The sequence below is a fragment of the Budorcas taxicolor genome, chromosome X, assembly GCF_023091745.1.
Source record: "Budorcas taxicolor isolate Tak-1 chromosome X, Takin1.1, whole genome shotgun sequence".
Taxonomy (NCBI): Eukaryota; Metazoa; Chordata; class Mammalia; order Artiodactyla; family Bovidae; genus Budorcas; species Budorcas taxicolor.
Genome location: NC_068935.1, coordinates 1,116,494 through 1,134,912, shown reverse-complemented (window position 1 = coordinate 1,134,912; position 18,419 = coordinate 1,116,494). Strand labels below are relative to the sequence as shown.

At 35.0% G+C, this 18,419-nt stretch overlaps 1 protein-coding gene across 1 annotated transcript in view; it reads right to left on the bottom strand.

Moving 5' to 3' along the window:
• PCDH11X (protocadherin 11 X-linked) overlaps nt 1-18,419 on the bottom strand; it is a 924,479-nt gene that overhangs the window by 476,054 nt on the left and 430,006 nt on the right. Inside the window, exon 4 of the mRNA XM_052663288.1 lies at nt 8,745-8,774. Coding sequence (XP_052519248.1) covers nt 8,745-8,774 — 30 coding nt within the window. The remainder of the gene's footprint in view (nt 1-8,744; nt 8,775-18,419) is intronic.

Here is an 18,419-nt window from a genome sequence, read left to right as displayed (position 1 = left end):
ATCCTTATATAATCAAGCATTTGCTACTACATTAGTTGAATATTCCACATTTTATTTTGGAAAAGTAGAAGTCAGTTTCCTTTGGATTAAGTCGATTCAGTTAAGCTCATTAAAATTTAGAAATTTAAAATAAGACAAATACAGCAAATATTTATAAAAAGTAAACAAGATAGGATAGTGTGCTAGTGATAAGCTCAGGGCAGGGCATCCCAAGACATACTGCTTCAGCATATTAATTATTTTGAATGAAAGTAACAAGAAACAGCAAGTACAAGGAAACTCTGACCTTCCTTTGTCCCTCTAACAACAGGAAATGAATCTCCAATGTGAAAGATATTTTTCTTGTTCCAGGAGAAAGATAGAGATTCTCATGACCAGATTCAGAGAAGTCGGGGATGAGAGGTTACACAGAAAAACCTTGTTACCTTACTTCTTTACTAAGCTTACTACCCCAAACCCAAATCCCTGCGTATTGTTAATCCTTCACAAATGTATTGTTTCTTTATCTGAAAGGTATAAAAGTTGCCTGCTTTGGTTACTTCTTCGAGCATTATGAGCCCCCATACATATGAAATTAAATTTGGTTTTCTCCTGTTAATCTGTCTTATATCAATTTAATTATTAGACCAGCCAAAGAATCTAACATGGAAAAGTTTTCATTTTCTACACTAGGAATTGAAAGGATGCAGAAGAAATATGTACTTTATTAACATGAACTCACAATCCAGCTGTAAACACTATGTTTATGTGTAGAAATGGATGGACAGATCACAGATGGCTTTATGGAAGAAAGGTTTCCAGAAATAATGAGAGAGGGACAGTTTTTAAAATGTCAAATGTAACAGAAATTCTGGAGATATTAAGCAGAAAATCTTGGGCAAATGATGAAAGGGTTATATTTGAACTGAAAAGAAAGATTATAGCAAGAAATGTGTAGTGGGAAAATGCAGTTAAAAGAGATGATTCCTTCAATTTAGTAGTGAATTGTAGCAATGGCTAAAGAGTATTCAGTCTACTTGGAAGGGTAGCTATTTCATATTTATTTTCCTTGACAAATGATATTTATGTATATTTAAAGGAAAAATGGAAGTGGAGTGTAGAAAGAGACTAAAGAGCTAGATACTTCAGCAATTAAAAGGGAACAAATGAGATACTAGAAAGAAAATCAGAGATATATTGATGTTACAAAGATGGTTTCCATCTTAGGACGTAGGACCTAAAGTAATTCAGGGTTGGAGGTTGTAAAAGAAATTTGAAGATAGTTGAAAAGGTTTGGGACAGTCATTCAAGCCCCAGGACATAAAGTTAATGAAAAGGAGCATAGAAAGACTAAATTTTCATTCACTACCCATTGAGTTAAATAATCAGTTCCAAAGCAAAATAAGAAGCTGTTAAGACACTACCAAAGGACTCAGAGTATACCTGCAGTACAATGTCCCTGGAAGAGCCTATCTATGGAACATATGTAGGAAAAAGGTAAATAGGTTTGCTTGTAGGTGGTGATGCTAAATTAGAGCACTTAGTGTGATTTAACTTTCTCATAGCATTATTAACATTCAATTGAATGCTTTATATTAAAAAAACTGTTTAATATAGAAGAAATGGCATTCACAATTGCTGCAGATTTAGCTTCATGTATTTGCTAGTTTATCATGCTGCAAAAAGTATTATAAAAATAATCTTTCATTAAAGCCAAGGCCTGTGGATATATCTCTTCATAAACATACCCTTAGAATTAGTTTCATTTAGAGATAACCTTTAAAAAATATCTCAATATGCTGTGTTGTATTCAAATTCTTAAATTATACAGTTAGAATAATTTATGACGAAGAAACTTCCCAATATTCTTGGATTATTGAATAGGATAAGGGAAGAAGTGCCTTGGAGACACCAGTAAAATGGTTAATATATATATATTCCTTTACATTCTCATTACCTCCCTCTTCTTCATGTAGCCTTGGAGCAAATGGCTACACAAGCGCCAGAGGTCTGGAAGAGGAGAGGTCAATGACAGACAATGTCTTTTATTTGCTTTTTGACTATAGTTACTCTTTCTGATACATGCCAGCCTAGTCTGAAAGAAGCCATTTTGTAAATTCACCTCAGGCAAATATAAATAAATAAGAAATATACTTATTTGAGGATCTCATTCAGTTCTATTTCTGTCATTTTCAGTTTCCCACTTTTATGAACATACTCTTAAACAAGCATGGCCATTTGGGCAAACCCTAAGGGCAATTTGGATTTAGTTTTAGCTAAAGGGGGAGGGATCTTGAAAAAAAAAGTCTAAGTGGAAATTTTTAGGTTAGTTCTAAGGGAACCACTTTGTGTTTGAGCAAGAAATATTACTTTGTTTTAATAATAACCAGGTTCAAGCAATTGTACTTCTCTCAAGTTGAAAATAAACATTGCTAAGGGACTCTATTGGAGAAGACTCTTGAGAGTCCCTTGGACTGCAAGGAGATCCAACCAGTCCATTCTGAAGGAGATCAGCCCTGGGTGTTCTTTGGAAGCAATGATGCTGAAGCTGAAACTCCAATACTTTGGCCACCTCATGCAAACAGTTGACTTATTGGAAAAGATTCTAATGCTGGGAGGGATTGAGGGCAGGAGGAGAAGGGGACGACAGAGGATGAGATGGCTGGATGGCATCACTGACTCGATGGACGTGAGTTTGAGTGAACTCCGGGAGTTGGTGATGGACAGGGAGGCCTGGCATGCTGCAATTCATGGGGTCACTAAGAGTCGGACACGACTGAGCGGCTGAACTGAACTGAACTGAAGGGACTCACAAGAGTCTTCTCCAAAACCACAGTTCAAAAGCATCAATTCTTCGGTGCTCAGCTGTCTTCACAGTCCAACTCTCACATCCATACATGACCACTGGAAAAATCATAGCCTTGGCTAGATGGACATTTGATGGCAAAGTAATGTCTCTGCTTTTCAATATGCTGTCTAGGTTGGTCATAATTTTCCTTCCAAGGAGAAAGTGTCTTTTAATTTCATGGCTGCAATCACCATTTGCAGTGATTTTGGAGCCCCAAAAAATAAAGTTTGACACTGTTTCTACTGTTTCCCTATCTATTTCCCATGAAATGATGTGACCAAATGCCATGATCTTCGTTTTCTGAATGTTGAGCTTTAAGCCAACTTTTGCACTCTCCTTTTTCACTTTAAGAGGCTTTTTAGTTCCTCTTTACTTTCTGTCATAAGAGGGATGTCATCTGCATATCTGAGGTTATTGATTTTTCTCCCAGCAGCCTTGATTTAAGCTTGTGCTTCCTCCAGCCCAGCATTTCTCATGATGTACTCTGCATATAAGTTAAATAAGCAGGATGACAATATACAGCCTTGACATAGTCCTTTTCCTATTTGGAGCCATTCTGTTGTTCCATGTTCAGTTCTAACCATTGCTTCCTGACCTGCTTATAAGTTTCTCAAGAGGCAGGTCAGGTGGTCTGGTATTCCCATCTCTTTCAGAATTTTCCACAGTTTGTTGTGACCCACACAGTCAAAGGCTTTGGCATAGTCAATAAAGCAGAAATAGATGTTTTTCTGGAACTCTCTTGCTTTTATGATGATCCAGCGGATCTTGGTAATTTGATCTCTGGTTCCTCTGCCTTTTCGAAAACCAGCTTGAACATCTGGAAGTTCATGGTTCATGTATTGCTGAAGCCTGGCTTGGAGAATTTTGAGCATTACTTTACTAGCATGTGAGAAGAGTGCAATTGTGCGGTAGTTTGAGCATTCTTTGGCATTGCCTTTCTTTGGGATTGGAATGAAAACTGACCTTTTCCAGTCCTGTGGCCACTGCTGAGTTTTCCAAATTTGCTGGCATATTGAGTGAAGCACTTTCATGGCATTATCTTTCAGGATTTGAAATAGCTCAACTGGAATTCCATCACCTCCAGTAGCTTTCTTCATAGTGATGTTTTTTAAGGCCCACTTGACATCACATTCCAGGATGTCTGACTCTAGGTGAGTGATCACACCATCGTGATTATCTTGTTCGTGTAGATCTTTTTTTGTGCAGTTCTTCTGTGTATTCTTTCCACCTCTTCTTGAGATCCAGCCAGTCCATTCTAAAGGAGATCAGTCCTGAGTGTTCATTGGAAGGACTGATGCTAAAGCTGAAACTCCAATATTTTGGCCACCTCATGCAAAGAGTTGACTCATTGGAAAAGACTCTAATGCTGGGAGGGATTGGGGGCAGGAGGAGAAGGGGACGACAGAGGATGAGATGGCTGGATGGCATCACCAACTCGATCGACGTGAGTCTGAGTGAACTCTGGGAAATGGTGATAGACAGACATAGCGTGCTGCGATTCATGGGGTCACAAAGAGTCGGACACGACTGAGCAATTGAACTGAACTGAACTGAACAGTAATTTATTCAATCACACGTGGTTATGTGTTGAAATGTGGTTTCCCCTTAATTAATTCTTAGCCCTCCCACACTAGAATGATGGCACTATGGACTATGGCATTTGTTTTTGTTTTTTTTTTTTTTTTCTCTTTGTATGTCACTAGCTTCTCTATGAAATGTAATCTTTTAAAAGGGAGGTAGAAAAACTTGTCTATCTCTGTATTTTAAACCTCTGATTTGGAATCTAAAACTAGTCTGTTTGGTGAGGCCTCTGAAGTCATTTAAATGTAAATAGCTGGGGCAGTCATTGAGCAACTCTAGGTCCTTTGATGTTTGAGTTTCTAGATCCTTTGATGTGTGAGACTCTAAGAAAAAGCATTCATTTAGATACTTCTTTCTTGGCTAATACGGGGCCCCCTTTTTTTTATTTTAAACAAATGCAGGAACCTTATATTTTTCACTTTGAATTAAACTGATAATAAAAGTCATATTTTATCATCTAAATTTAAAAGTCTACATAGGTGAAGTTCAAGAGTTCAAGAGATTATTGAACTTTTTATGGAAACATTTGCAATAAATCCAAAGTTAATGAACATTCTGACACCATATATTTAAGGTATATAGCTTCCTGAATTTAATATCCAACATCAAATGTATATATAAATGCAATGAACCAAAAACAAAGGGCATCACAGAACAGACCTAATCTCCATAGTATATATTAACCATATTACATCAATCTAGGCATGGAGTGAAAGGGTTTGATAAGGAGTCTGTAGCATCATCAGAGTTGTCAGAGGTAAAATTTTCAAAAAATATTATTCTTCCAGAAGCATTTTAAAACATGAAGCATATTCAGGGTAATTACTAAAACACACACATACATAAAAAACAATTTTGATATGAAAGAAGTATTTGTTTTACGATTTCAGTTTTGTTTTTTTTTTTCTTTGTTAGAAGGTATTCTGGACAAATTGTCTGGATTCAAACCATATCTCTTCTACTTGTGAGCTCTATACTCTGGCAAGTCACTTAGGTTCTCTGTACCATGATTTCTTCATCTGTAAAAGAGTTTATAGGACTCATGTTAGGACTAAATTTGTAGTAGGTATAGAGACACAGATGTGGGAATAGAAGTATAGATATATGCATATATGCATTTATATGTATGCACACATACACACACACAATGCTTTGAACAGAGTAAGCACAATATTAGTGAGTTAATTTTATTGTGTTTATTTTGGTATAGAATGGTGCTGGGAAAAAATGACCAATTGCTCACAGCTGTCCCTTTTTTATCCTCTGCTTTTGAGGCAGGAGAGAAGTAGGCAGGGCACAACCATGAAAAGAATGACACAGCTGTTGAGAAAGACAGGATGCCGCAAAAACTGGATAGAACCTTCTAGGTCCAAGATGGCGGAAGATTTCACTTCCAGGGGACCTCGAGCCTCATTGTATGTTCATTGTAATGCATTAGCATATGCTAAATGACATACCTACTGGCACCATGATAGCTTGGAGGCCAACAGTGAAAGACCCAAAAGTTGGTGATATCCCAATTCTTGGAAGTCTCTGCCCCTTCCCAGAAATAGTTGGAATAATCCACTTGTTAGCCTATGAAATTACCTAGCCCACAAAAATTAGCAAACTGTATCCCCCAGGGCCCTCTCACATTATGAGATGGAACAAATTTTGAGAATGTTGGAACACCTAAAATCTGTAGAGCTTCTCTCTTTCACTTTATAAAGCTAGTAACATTTCATTACCCTTGCTTCCTTCCTTTTAATTGTAGAACTCTTCTATGACCTTTTGACATCTGGGAGGAGTTAATTCTAAAAAGGTCATCATTCCAAGGTCACAGTGATAAGATAGTTCACAAAGGCATTTGGAAATTCAGAAAGTGAAAATTTTATAATGCTGATTATCTCTCAAACACTAATGAAAATACATTTTGACATTCTACTCAGGCACCATTTTCTGGTAATTCTCACACTTGATAAACCCATCCAGGGCTAACAGAGTACCTCGAGCATAGTCTAGACCATCCTTTGGTAAGTTATTTTTCAAAGACAAAATCTAGTCTTCCAAACTATAGGAGGATATTACAAAAAAAAAAAAAAAACTTACAAAAAAAAATCACATTTAACCTAGCATATGGTTACGGCAATGTTTGGTTCATAATATAAACAGCATTTAAGGCTTACTGATTTTAATTTCCAAAATGTCTTCCATCAGAAGCTTAAGGGAAACCTATTTCTTTCAATCTCAAAACATGGTGAAGAAACCAAGGCATAAATTTTAGGAAATAAATGTCAGTGAATTATTTTTATTTTTAGTGGTGGTGCAGTCTAATCAATGAGGTAATTAAAATTTAACAATATGTGTGGCCTAGTTTATTTTTTTAATAGTAAAAAACTTCAAATTTTTCTAGAAAGCTAGACTGTTCATATATACGTGAGCAGAACTTAAAATTTTCACATTGAAGGAGGCAAAAATATACATGTAAAGTCTCTTCAAAAAAAATGTTGGGAAAACTAGACAGCTACATGTAAAGGAATCAAACTGGACTACTTTCTCACACCATATAGAAAAATAAACTCAAAATAGATTAAAGACTTTAATGTAAGACCTGAAACCAGAAAACTCCTAGAAGAGAACATTGGCAGCATGCTGTTAACAATATTTGGGGGGGGGGGGGGTCTGTTTCTCAAGGAAGGGAAACAAAAGCAAAAATTAAGCAAATGGGACTACATCAAACTCAAAAGTTTTTGCATAGCAAAGGAAATCATCAATAAAATGAGAAGGCAACCTGTTGAAGGGGAGAACATATCTGCAAATGATATAACTGGTAAATGGTTAATATCTAAAATGCACAAAGAACACTTATAACTCAACACAAGAAGACAACTTGATTAAAATGGGCAGAAGAACAGAAGAGACATTTTTTCAAAGACGTACAAATGGTCAACAGACGCCTGAGAAGATGCTTAACATCACTAACCATCAGGGAACTTCAAATCACACCTGTCAGAATGGCTATCATAACAGAAAACAAATAACAAATGTTGCTGAGGATTTATGGAAAAGGGGACCCTTTTGTGTACTGTTGGTGGGAATGTAATTGGTATAGATATCTGTGGAAAACATTATGAAGTTTGCTCAAAAAATTAAAAATAGAACTGTCATATGATACAGCACTGCTGCTGCTGAGCCGTTTCAGTCATGTCCAACTCTGTGCGACCGCACAGCACAAAAGCACTAAATCAGAAGGATATATATACACTCCAACTCGCACTGCAGCATCATTCACAACAACCAAGATATGGAGGACACTTTAGTGTCCATCAGTAGATGAATGGGCAAAGAAAATGCGGTATGTATGTATATATGTAAAGAACATTATTCAATCATTAAAAATCATGTCATTTTTGACAACATGGATGCATCTAGAAAGTATTTTGCTAAGTTAAATAAATCAGACAAGACAACAACTGCAGGATCTTATATGCAGAATCTAAAAACCAAAGCAAAACAAAAACAGACTCATAGCTATGGAGAACAAAAAAGTGGTTGGCAGAGGAGAGGGAAGTGAATGAAAAAGGTAAAGAGGATCAAGAGATAGAAACCTCCACTTTTAAAACAGGTAAGTCATATGGATGTAATATACAGCATAAAGGATATAGTTAATAACATTGTGATAACTTATATGGTTGTATGTGGTTCCTGGAGTTATCATGGTTGTGATCATTTCATAATGTAAAAAATGTCAAATCACGATGTAATATATCTGAAACTAACATAATATTGTACATCAACTACATTTCAATTAGAAAAAAAATTCACATTGAAATATGACATTTTATTTTTATTGTTTTTTTTTGAAATATGACATTTTAAAGCCCAGTTTCTCAGAGAACATCAACCTACTGATTAACCATGTTTATAGTATTTTTCTCAGTGACCTTATCCAACATCATGATGCTTCATATTTACTAACTTTTGCTGTCACTGTTAATTGTGAACTGGCACCAACATGGTCCCTTCTATTGCTAAAATTTATCATAAAATAACTGTATAACCAGAACATTCACAAAGTGATGCTGTCATCAGTATGTTGTTTTGGCACATTGGGAGAAGAAAATGTTGGTGAAAAATAAAATAAAATAAGCCTTGAAAATTGCTTCCAGGACTGTGTAAGTAATACAACATGTAGAGACAGCTCAGCTTGAAGCTCCTTAAAGGCAGAACTACAACATATGTCATCTTAAATACTTACAGTTTTAATTGCACTTAATAGCTACTGTAGCTTCAGAAATTTAAAAAAAGATAGTGCAACGAATTTTGAAGTCAATTTTCTTCGAAATTGGCATCTTACCTTTATTGTCCTTTTCCCCTCGGATTTCCGCTGATTTAGGATAAAATGTAGGCAAAGGAAGCAAAGTAAAACAAAACAAAAACAAAAAATCAGTTTCAATTTGTTATTGCAAGTACATTTAAAAAATGTCAATATTTTCAGTGCAATAATACACAATTTTGGTTTTCTAGTGAAACTATTTTTATTTGTTGCATTCTTCAGTGGTTCCAGGAAAAGTATATAACAACATTGTAAATATCATGCAACAATATGTAGAACAATATAAAACCTTCGATTGGCATCATAAATTGTTATACGCTTAGCTCACATAAGCATTAGCCAAGAAAAGACATCTTTCCTGTAAGATATTCTCTCATTATATCATTTATTTTCCATTCATTTTAAAATGGGTGAGTTTTTATCTCGAGCATGAACACATTTCTTAAAAAAAAAAATCTAAGTTGGTTGGAGATTCATGATTTAGAAGTAAACATAAATATCTATACAGTTTTGGATACTATCCCTAAATACCTAAATGTTGATTTTTGTGGGTCTTAGGAACACTTTAATTCAATTCTATTCAACTAAATCCTTTTTGCAGCCATCCTGGTAAAATCATTCTTTTCGCTTTTATTTAAGACTTCAACCTCAGGAAATGGGCAGTAAACTGATTTTGAAGACTCTGTAAGCATTTAGGCCATTTATCCCTTGAATTCATTCTCCTTTGTATGGGATGAATACATCATATGATAAAGTATCATGTATCTAACATTTCTAGCTAATTATGTTCCCCAAAGTCCTTTCTCCTAATATTTTATTACAGTTTCCTATAATAGTTACAGTTGTGTAAACGTTTCTTTGAGCATCACAGAAAATTGGGGATGAGATAGGGTTGAATTTGAAATAAGGGTATGTACAAAAAGTAGTACAATAAGTATAGTAAGAGAATGAATGGTGTTGTACAGTGCTTTGATATGATTTCATATTTACTTGTTCATGACAAATATGAAGTTTTTTTGATCTAAGAACAAAGTTTTTAAAAGTAATATTGTTTTGATAAGAGAGTTGAAGTTGTTATGTCAAAGTGTCATCATCAACATTTGCAACTGTTGATAAGTACTCAGTAGTAGTTCAGATACTAAGGGGCACTGCTGGGGTCTTATCAATTAAGAACAAATGAAGATGCAACTATGGCAAAGAGATATTAAGAGTACAAATATCCAGAGTCTATGAGAACCATCTGAGAGTGTTCAGTCCAGACAAGGTGACTCTTGCTGATCTAAATAGCTCTCTGACTTTGGAGTATTAACTCCTGCCTAGGAAAGTGGATCTCTGCTTAGCAGTGGTGAAAATCATGCAGTGGCCTGGAAGAAGGAGATTATCATGCTGGCCAGCATTAATGCCTTCATTTTCTCGTGATATGCTCTAGTAACAAGGGACTTTCATCTTTGCACTAACAACTGAACATCAGTTCTCAGTTGGCTAAGCTCTCTCTCCCAAAACCATCTCACAGAAATGTTAAGGAACTGTTGAAGGAAACCCACTGCTTTGGCCAGATGCAATGATAACCTCTTGCCTGAGTTGTCTTGAAACAGGAGGTCCTGATAAAGAATGTGATGCTGCCACTGAAAACTAACTGGGAGAATTTGGGAGGGATCAAAGACAGGGACAGAAAATGATATGTCCTGCCAATCTCCCAGAAACCCTCACACTGGAATCTATCTTGGCTGAAAGATGCAAACATCACCAAGGAGGACCCTGAGTCAGATCAAATATGAGCCAAGAAAGGTGATTAATCAGCAACAACCCAAAAGCTAAGCACATTATCATAAAACCTGAGACTGCACACCATGTGGCAGAGCAGTCCTTCTGGCTTCTCTTACCCTCCTGCCCTCCACCCAAGAGCCCATTTACAATAAAGTCTTTTGCTTTGTCAGGACATGTGTCTCCTTGGACATTTTATTTCCAAATGTTAGACAGGAGTCCACTCTCAGGCCCTGGAAAGGGCCCCCCTTCCTGCAACAGAAAGGTACACCTCAGATAAATTTGGACCTTATTCCTTTCATCGTGCCCTTCGTCTGGAAAAATAGTATAATTAACCTATCATTGGTTTGGAGTATGTTATTTATTTATTGACTTATTAAGGGACATTATCTGTATGCTATTGGCTTGTGAAGTTATAATTCCCAGAGTAGACATGTGTTAAATAAAATATTAGCAAATATAATCTCATTCTCTGAGCATAATTTGCCTTGAAATGAAACAAAGGCTCTATATTTTGTTATTCAATGACTTATTCTCAGACCAAAAAAGGTATATCTATATCTATATCTATCTATCTATATATTTTTTCTGTCATTTTAATATAACTTAAGTTTGCAAAATTGACATTTGAGGCAGATATCCTGATGTGGCCACAATTCTATTATATAAGGAAATCAAAGTGTGCTTTTTTTTTTCTTTCCTCTTTAGATAGTTATTTTTAGCCTTAAATATTCATATTGTTCTTATGTGTTGATCAAATTCAGCCATCAGTGGCTCTGTGTTAGAATTTCATTTGTGTTTGAAGGCATAGCCTGAGCATAATGCTTTGAATAATCTCTTCGAAGAAAAAGTCCTTGGATTTTAATGTATTTATACAATTGGTATTTACATCTCCCTTTATATGAGTGATAATTCTTAAATAACAGGTTACAAATGTTAACTTTCCTACAGAAATAATACTATGTACAAAAAAACACTCAAAACTTTATCCATATCTAAGAATATGACATTCATGTCAATGTATGGCAAAACCACTACAATACTGTAAAGTAGTTAGCCTCCAGTTAAGATAAATAGATTTTAAAAAATAAAAATACCATTCATTCTTTCTTTTATAGAACAACAATAGATCTTTCTATATTTGCTCCATTAGAATTTACTTTCAAGAACACAGTAGATTTTAGTTAGATGTTTTACCACTTATTACTGAGCAACTCAAAATCCTTAGCAAGACAAGTGAAAATATGAAAACATTAGTTATATCTACCTCGGTAAATTAGTAAATTATTGAAAAATTAATGAGAATATTTAAGGCTAGTCAAATATTGAGGAGAACACTTCTTTATCACTGCAGTGAAAAAAAGACAACTCCAGAGTATGTGTTTATTTAATTAAATTATACATTTTAATTAAAAGGAATAGCCTATGCTGTGATACTTTTGCCCTTGTTTGAGAATTTCTATTGAGAAAAGCTCAAAATAGATCAAGTGGGAAATATTGAAACCATAGTTTTTGCATTTTTCTTACCAAATAGACGTAACACAATCTGTCACTATAAGTGGGCCATTCTCATGACAACTAGACAAGCATTAGAAATAAAAGAAAACACAGAAATATATTGGCATGCATGTGAGTAGATTCACAAGTTGATACCAGATTTGATGATAGAAACATTTAAAAAAAATCAATTCTGGAAGGGAAAACACATGCTGAATAGCAACTTCTATTTTGATGAGGACATGGATTTTTAATCATTTTATGTTTTTTAAAATAACCCCAAGAGATGAGTATTGAATCAACAAAATCACTGTCCAAACTAAATTAAATACAGTGAAGGAGGGACAAAAGTTCACCAGTCTGAACTTTATAAGCTCAGAAATTTTATAATATGCACTAGTCAAGTAGTTTGCACACACTCTTATCAACCTCTAGGTGTGAATAAATTCTCTTACTACCAATAAATAAGCATTTCTCCTATTTTATCTAATTTTCAAGATTGATAGAGCTGATTGACCCATTAAAAAGAGGAGCAAGATATAGAGCAGAAGAGAAGCAAGTTTGTTAATATCAATGGAATGATCCAACTAGGAGATCAACCTCAAATTTTAGTTAGCTCTCTTCTGTATCACATAGAATTAGTGTAGTAGAATATGGTGGCAAATAAGCCATCACAGTGAAGAGTTATTCAAGTATACACTGAGGCTGTAACTGTATTGGTACAATCGAAAGAAATAAGATCAAATGATTTTGGTATTCCTCAATATCTATGTGCTTTTGTATTTTAGCTTTATCTGTTTTCAGCCTGTGCATTCAGAAGAAACACAGCAAGAACAAAGTATGAGGTCAATACAAGAAATGATCTCTAACCCAAAAGAATATGGCCTCCCTGCAGGTTCTCTGAGAAATTCTAATTCCTTCTTTTACCCATCTCCAGGTTTATCACTTCTCTTCCTTTGCTTATATGTGTACAGTAGTTTTTTACCTTCATTCTGCCTTCATGTATTGCTGCTGCTTGCAGAGCATATGTCCTCTTGAGTATAACTGTTAAGAATTTCTGATCACTAAGGCTAATGGTAGATGAAGTGAAGTCGCTCAGTCCTGTCTGACTCTTTGCAACCCCATGGACTGTAGCCTACCAGGCTCTTCTGTCCATGGGATTCTCCAGGCAAAAATACTGGAGTGGACAGCCACTCCCTTCTCCAAGGGATCTTCCTGATCCAGGGATCAAACTTGGGTCTCCCGCATTGCAGGCAGATACTTTACCACCTGAACCACCAGAGAAGCCCCAGTGATAGAGTAAAAGGCAGAGGAAATAAAGTCAGAAGCCAAGGACACCACATCTCTGAACACAGGTAACAGAAAGAGGAAGAAATATGTTAGAGAACAAAGACACCAGAGCTTATCCTTAATTACTACCCTGCCTGCTGATTAAGAAAGAAATAGAACAATATGTGTTCAGAGACAATGCATTTAATAAGAAGATAGATTTTAAAAGTTTATTACAATGATCATTCAATAAATCATCAACCATCATTAACTTCTTTTAAACTGAATTATAGTCGGTTTACAATATTGTGTTAGTTTCTGGTGTACAGCAAAGTGATTCAGTCATGCATTCATATATATCTATTCTTTTCTTACTCTACCCTTATAAGTTATTACAAAACATTGAGTATAGTTCCCTGTGTTATACAGTAGGTTATCTATTTTACATATAGTGTTCTGTATATGATAATCCCAAATTCCTAATTTGTCTCTCCCCTTTTTCCCCTTTGGTAACTGTACATTTGCTTTATATGTCTATGTATCTATTTCTATTTTGTATATAAATTCATGGGCTTCCCTGGTGGTTCAGTTGATAAGGAATCTTCCTGCAATGCAGAAGACCTAGGTTCGATCCATAGGTCAGGAAGAGCCCCTGGAGAAGGAAATAGCAACTCATTCCAATATTATTCCCTGGGAACTCTCATGGACAGAGGAGCCTGGTGGGCTATAGTCCATGGGGTCGCAAGAGTCAGACATGACTTAGGGACTAAACCACCACCACCATATAAGTTCATTTGTATCATTTATTATTTTTTAGATTCTATATATAAGAAATATTGTATGATATTTGTCTTTCTCTCCCTGGCTTACATCACTTGGTATGATAATCTCTATGTCCATCCAACTGTGACTCAGTTTTTGTCAGATGGATCAGGTGCAATAGCAAATTGAGATGTTCACTGTGGTCAAAAATAACAAAAAAACACTTCTGATGACACGAGCAGGGCTGTGATTGTAACTTTTCTGAATTGCATAGTCAAAATGAAAGCATTTATGACTGTATACACAGAGTAGATATAGAATAAATATTTGTCTAACAAATGGCCAAAACTGGGTGAGAAGTTTAAAAAAAATCTTTATGGTGCATGTGCGTTTATAATATAACAAATTAGAAGCCTAAGGAATCAGGTGTAATATTAATACTATACCAGGTAAGCTTACCCCTCCCCCTAATATACTTTAAAAGTATCAGAATGTGGAGTATAATTTTTACTTGGTTTAAATCTCCATGTAACTACCAGGCCTAGTTTAAATTTTTTTGGTAGGCTGGTACATGTGACATTGTATTTCAGAAATTTATTCAATTATCAACTTAGAGTGTTGTTGGGTTCAGGAGAAAGATAATGGTGAATCTAATAAAAATAATAAACTTAAATGTACTCAACATGTTTACTATTTTCTTTCTAAAATATAAATCACCATTTCAAAAGAACACATTTATGAGAATGTATCTAGGTATTTTTATTGCCTTATTCTCTTTTTTTCTAAATTTGAGAATTGATATAAAAGTTGTATACATAGTGTCAACTCATCAGTAAAGAGATTATGAAATTTGAAATCAGAGGATGATTGGGTTTCAGCCCTAAGTTCACAAGTAGCTATATGAACTTATCCAAGCAAAACTTTAGAAGGCGGTATCTTCCTCCTACACTAAAACCAGGGCATTAGCTACATTTAATGATGATCATGATGGGCTTCTCTGGTGGCTCAGATGATAAATCTGCTTGCAGTGTGGGAGATCCAGGTTAAATCCCTGTGTCAGGATGATCCCCTGGAAAAGGAAATAGCAACCCACTCCAGTATTCTTGCTTGGAAAATTCCATGGACAGAGGAGCTTGGAGGGCTATAGTCCAAGGAGCCCCAAAGAGTTGGACACAACTCAGAGGCTACACTCAATGATGATGGTGATAATGATTGTGACAATGACAGGAATAATATTACTATAACTTTCACCGCCACTGGTATCATCACCTTTCATTTATTGAGTGTGAAGCATTTCAGTAAATACTTTACAATATCATCTCACTGAATTGATATAGTGACCCTTTGATGTGAGAAAACTATCAATCCTATTTTACAAAGAGGAATATGTGAATCAAAGAGGTGAAGAAACTTATTTAGTCACTCTCCTTGTAAGGTAGAGAAGTTTTCAACTCAGCTCTTCTGGATTCTAAAGTTCTGGAATGTAAGCTCCATGGCAGCACACATTTTGTCATTTTGAGTTTTGAAATTCTGCTATGTTCTTAACGCCTAAAAGAGCGCCTGGTACTAAGAAGACCTGCAATAAATATCTATAGATTGAATTAAATAACAAGATAGTCCTCCATTTTTTAATTGCATAGATAATTAGAGTTGTGGCATAATTGACTATGACTCTTCTTGGAAAGTACAAATTTTAGAGCTTCAGTGATTGGATTCAACTGTTGCCTCGATCACTTATTACCTATGTGACCCCAGGCATGCTTCTTCTTGTCATTTTGGCTTAGTTTAATCATCTATAGAATACAGAAATATGAGTTCCTACTTTTTACAGCATTTGTTACAAGGGTTAAAGTAAACTAGGAGCATTGAACAGTAGTTGGCAGTTTTAATAGTATATATATATATGTTAATTATTGCTGGTGATTCATATTAACACATTTATTGCTATATAACTTATATAATGTAGAATTCATCCATTTAAAGGATAAATTCAGTGTTCTTTTGTATATTCACAGGTACCTACAACCATTATTATAGTCAATTTTGGAGTATTTTGTCACCTCAAAAAGAAACCCCACACCCTTTAATTGTCACCCCCAACCTTTCATTCCTCCTAAGCTTTAAGCAACCACTAATCTCCTTTCTTTTTATATTTCTCTGTTCTGGACTAATGAATAAAATCATTAAATATGCAGCCTTTTGTGGCTGGTTTCTCTCACTTATCATAACGATTTCAAGATTTGTTGCATCATGTTTCAATAAGTCATTCCTTTTTATGTCCAAGTAATAGTTCACTCTATAGATATACCACATTTTGTTAAAACACTCATCAATTAATGGGGATTTGGGTTATCTACACCTTTGGGGTATTACGAATAATGTTACTTGTAAACACATACAGAGGTTTTTGCTTGGACATATGTTTTCATTTCCCTTGGTTATACTTGTATACCTGGGAGTGAAATGGCTGAAAACTATGCTAAATCATTTGAGGAAATGCTAGAAAGTTTTCCAAACCAGCTGCACTGTTTTACACTCCTGTCAGTAGTCTACAAGTGTTCCAATTTCTCCACACCTTTCCCAACAATATAATTTTATTTTTAACTTATTAACTTTAGAATTAAAGACCATCTAAATATTAGGATTAAGTATTAGAAAATTTATAATTAAATATCTGTCTAAATATTTTTAAACTATATGCTAGAGTTCAAAATTATTTTAATTAGGTCTGTAAAGCTATGGTACATGAACTATTCTACTATTAATATATGAACTTAAGGTACTATTCCTTGTTACTAAGATATCAGTGAACAGATTGCCAAACTCATCCATTCAAAGGGTTGAAAAATTACCTATGTCTTGATATAGGTCTTCCTTTGTGGCTCAGACAGTAAAGAATCTACCTGCAATGCAGGAGATCTGGGTTTGATCCTTGGATCAAGAAGAATCCCTGGAGAGGGGAATGACTACCCCCTCCATTAGTCCGGATATGAATTTACACATGATTTGAAATACGTTAAGGAAATTCTCTCTTAATGAAACTTTTTAAAATGGTTGCCAAATTATTATTTATTCAAGTCCACCTACTATCTAGTGTGCTTGCACGCTCAGTCATGTCTGACTCTTTGCAACCCCATGGACTGCCAGGTCCCTCTGTCCATGGGATTTTCCAGGTAAGAATACTGGAGTGGGTTGCCATTTCCTCCTCCAGGGGATATTCCTGACCCAGGGATCAAACACGCATCTCCTCTGTCTCCTGCATTCCAAGGATTCTTTGCCCCTTGAGCCATCAGGGAAGCCCATGGAACAAAGACATTGCATTTGCTGAATATGGGGGAAAGGGATTGAGAGTACTTGATTAAATCCAGTTGAAATGATTTTTTATGGGTCCTGAATCTTGGAACATGCAGAGATTATATGCAGTACCAGAATGAGAGCCAAACAAAAGGGGGAAAAAAAAACAGTGCTTTATTCAGAATTGATACTAGAATTGATCTAACAAAGCTAAACAAGAGTAAAATATTCTCAAAATGACCTAGAAGCAGAATATTATGGATGATACCAAATCCACAGTTTCTTATTGAAGATAGAGTTGGGCTAGAATACTATTGCACTTGCTCTCACATAATCATTCTGACTTATTTAAAACCTTACTCTTGCCCTGATACATACTTATACTGTGACAGTAACAAAAGCAATGTGACAAACACATCTGCTTTCTGAAAATATTGCATGTCAGTTGAAACAATGTCTCAGTTTTGTTTGAATTTTGCATAAAAATACCTCTGTTTGCTGCTAAAAAATGTATGCAGTTGTCTTTATCGTCATTTTAAATTACAGATCATCTTAACATGTCCTGCTCATGAAATGTAAAACTCTGACAATGCTGCATTGTGTCTATTAAACTTGTAGATGTTACAATATAAGCATCAAAGTAATAAAGTGATTATGAGAATAAACATCAGAATACGAATGATCTTTCCTTTTTTCTAGAAGGAAAACATTTTTTAAAGTGCAGTAGCTACCAGACTGCTTACCTCTGTGAAGGCCTTTTATATGTATATATATAATAGATGAAAGTGTAACTAGATCTACGATAAAATAAAAATTTAAAAGCAACCTATGTGTCTGCCTTTATATCAAACTCTAAGATAAACAAAGACTACTTGAAAGTAGTGTTATTAGTTCATTAGCATTGTTTCAAGTGAAAGTTAAATGTTAGCCTTATATAAATACTAGTTAAACGTGACTTTCTGATTGTGACTTGAAACTAAGATACTTAATTTATCCTTTGGCTTTATTTTTAAACTAATATTACCTAGCTTAGAGAAGAGTAAGTTATTACAACTGTCTGATATCAACTGTCATTTCTGGCTTATTTTCTAGATGGGAAAAATATTCCTT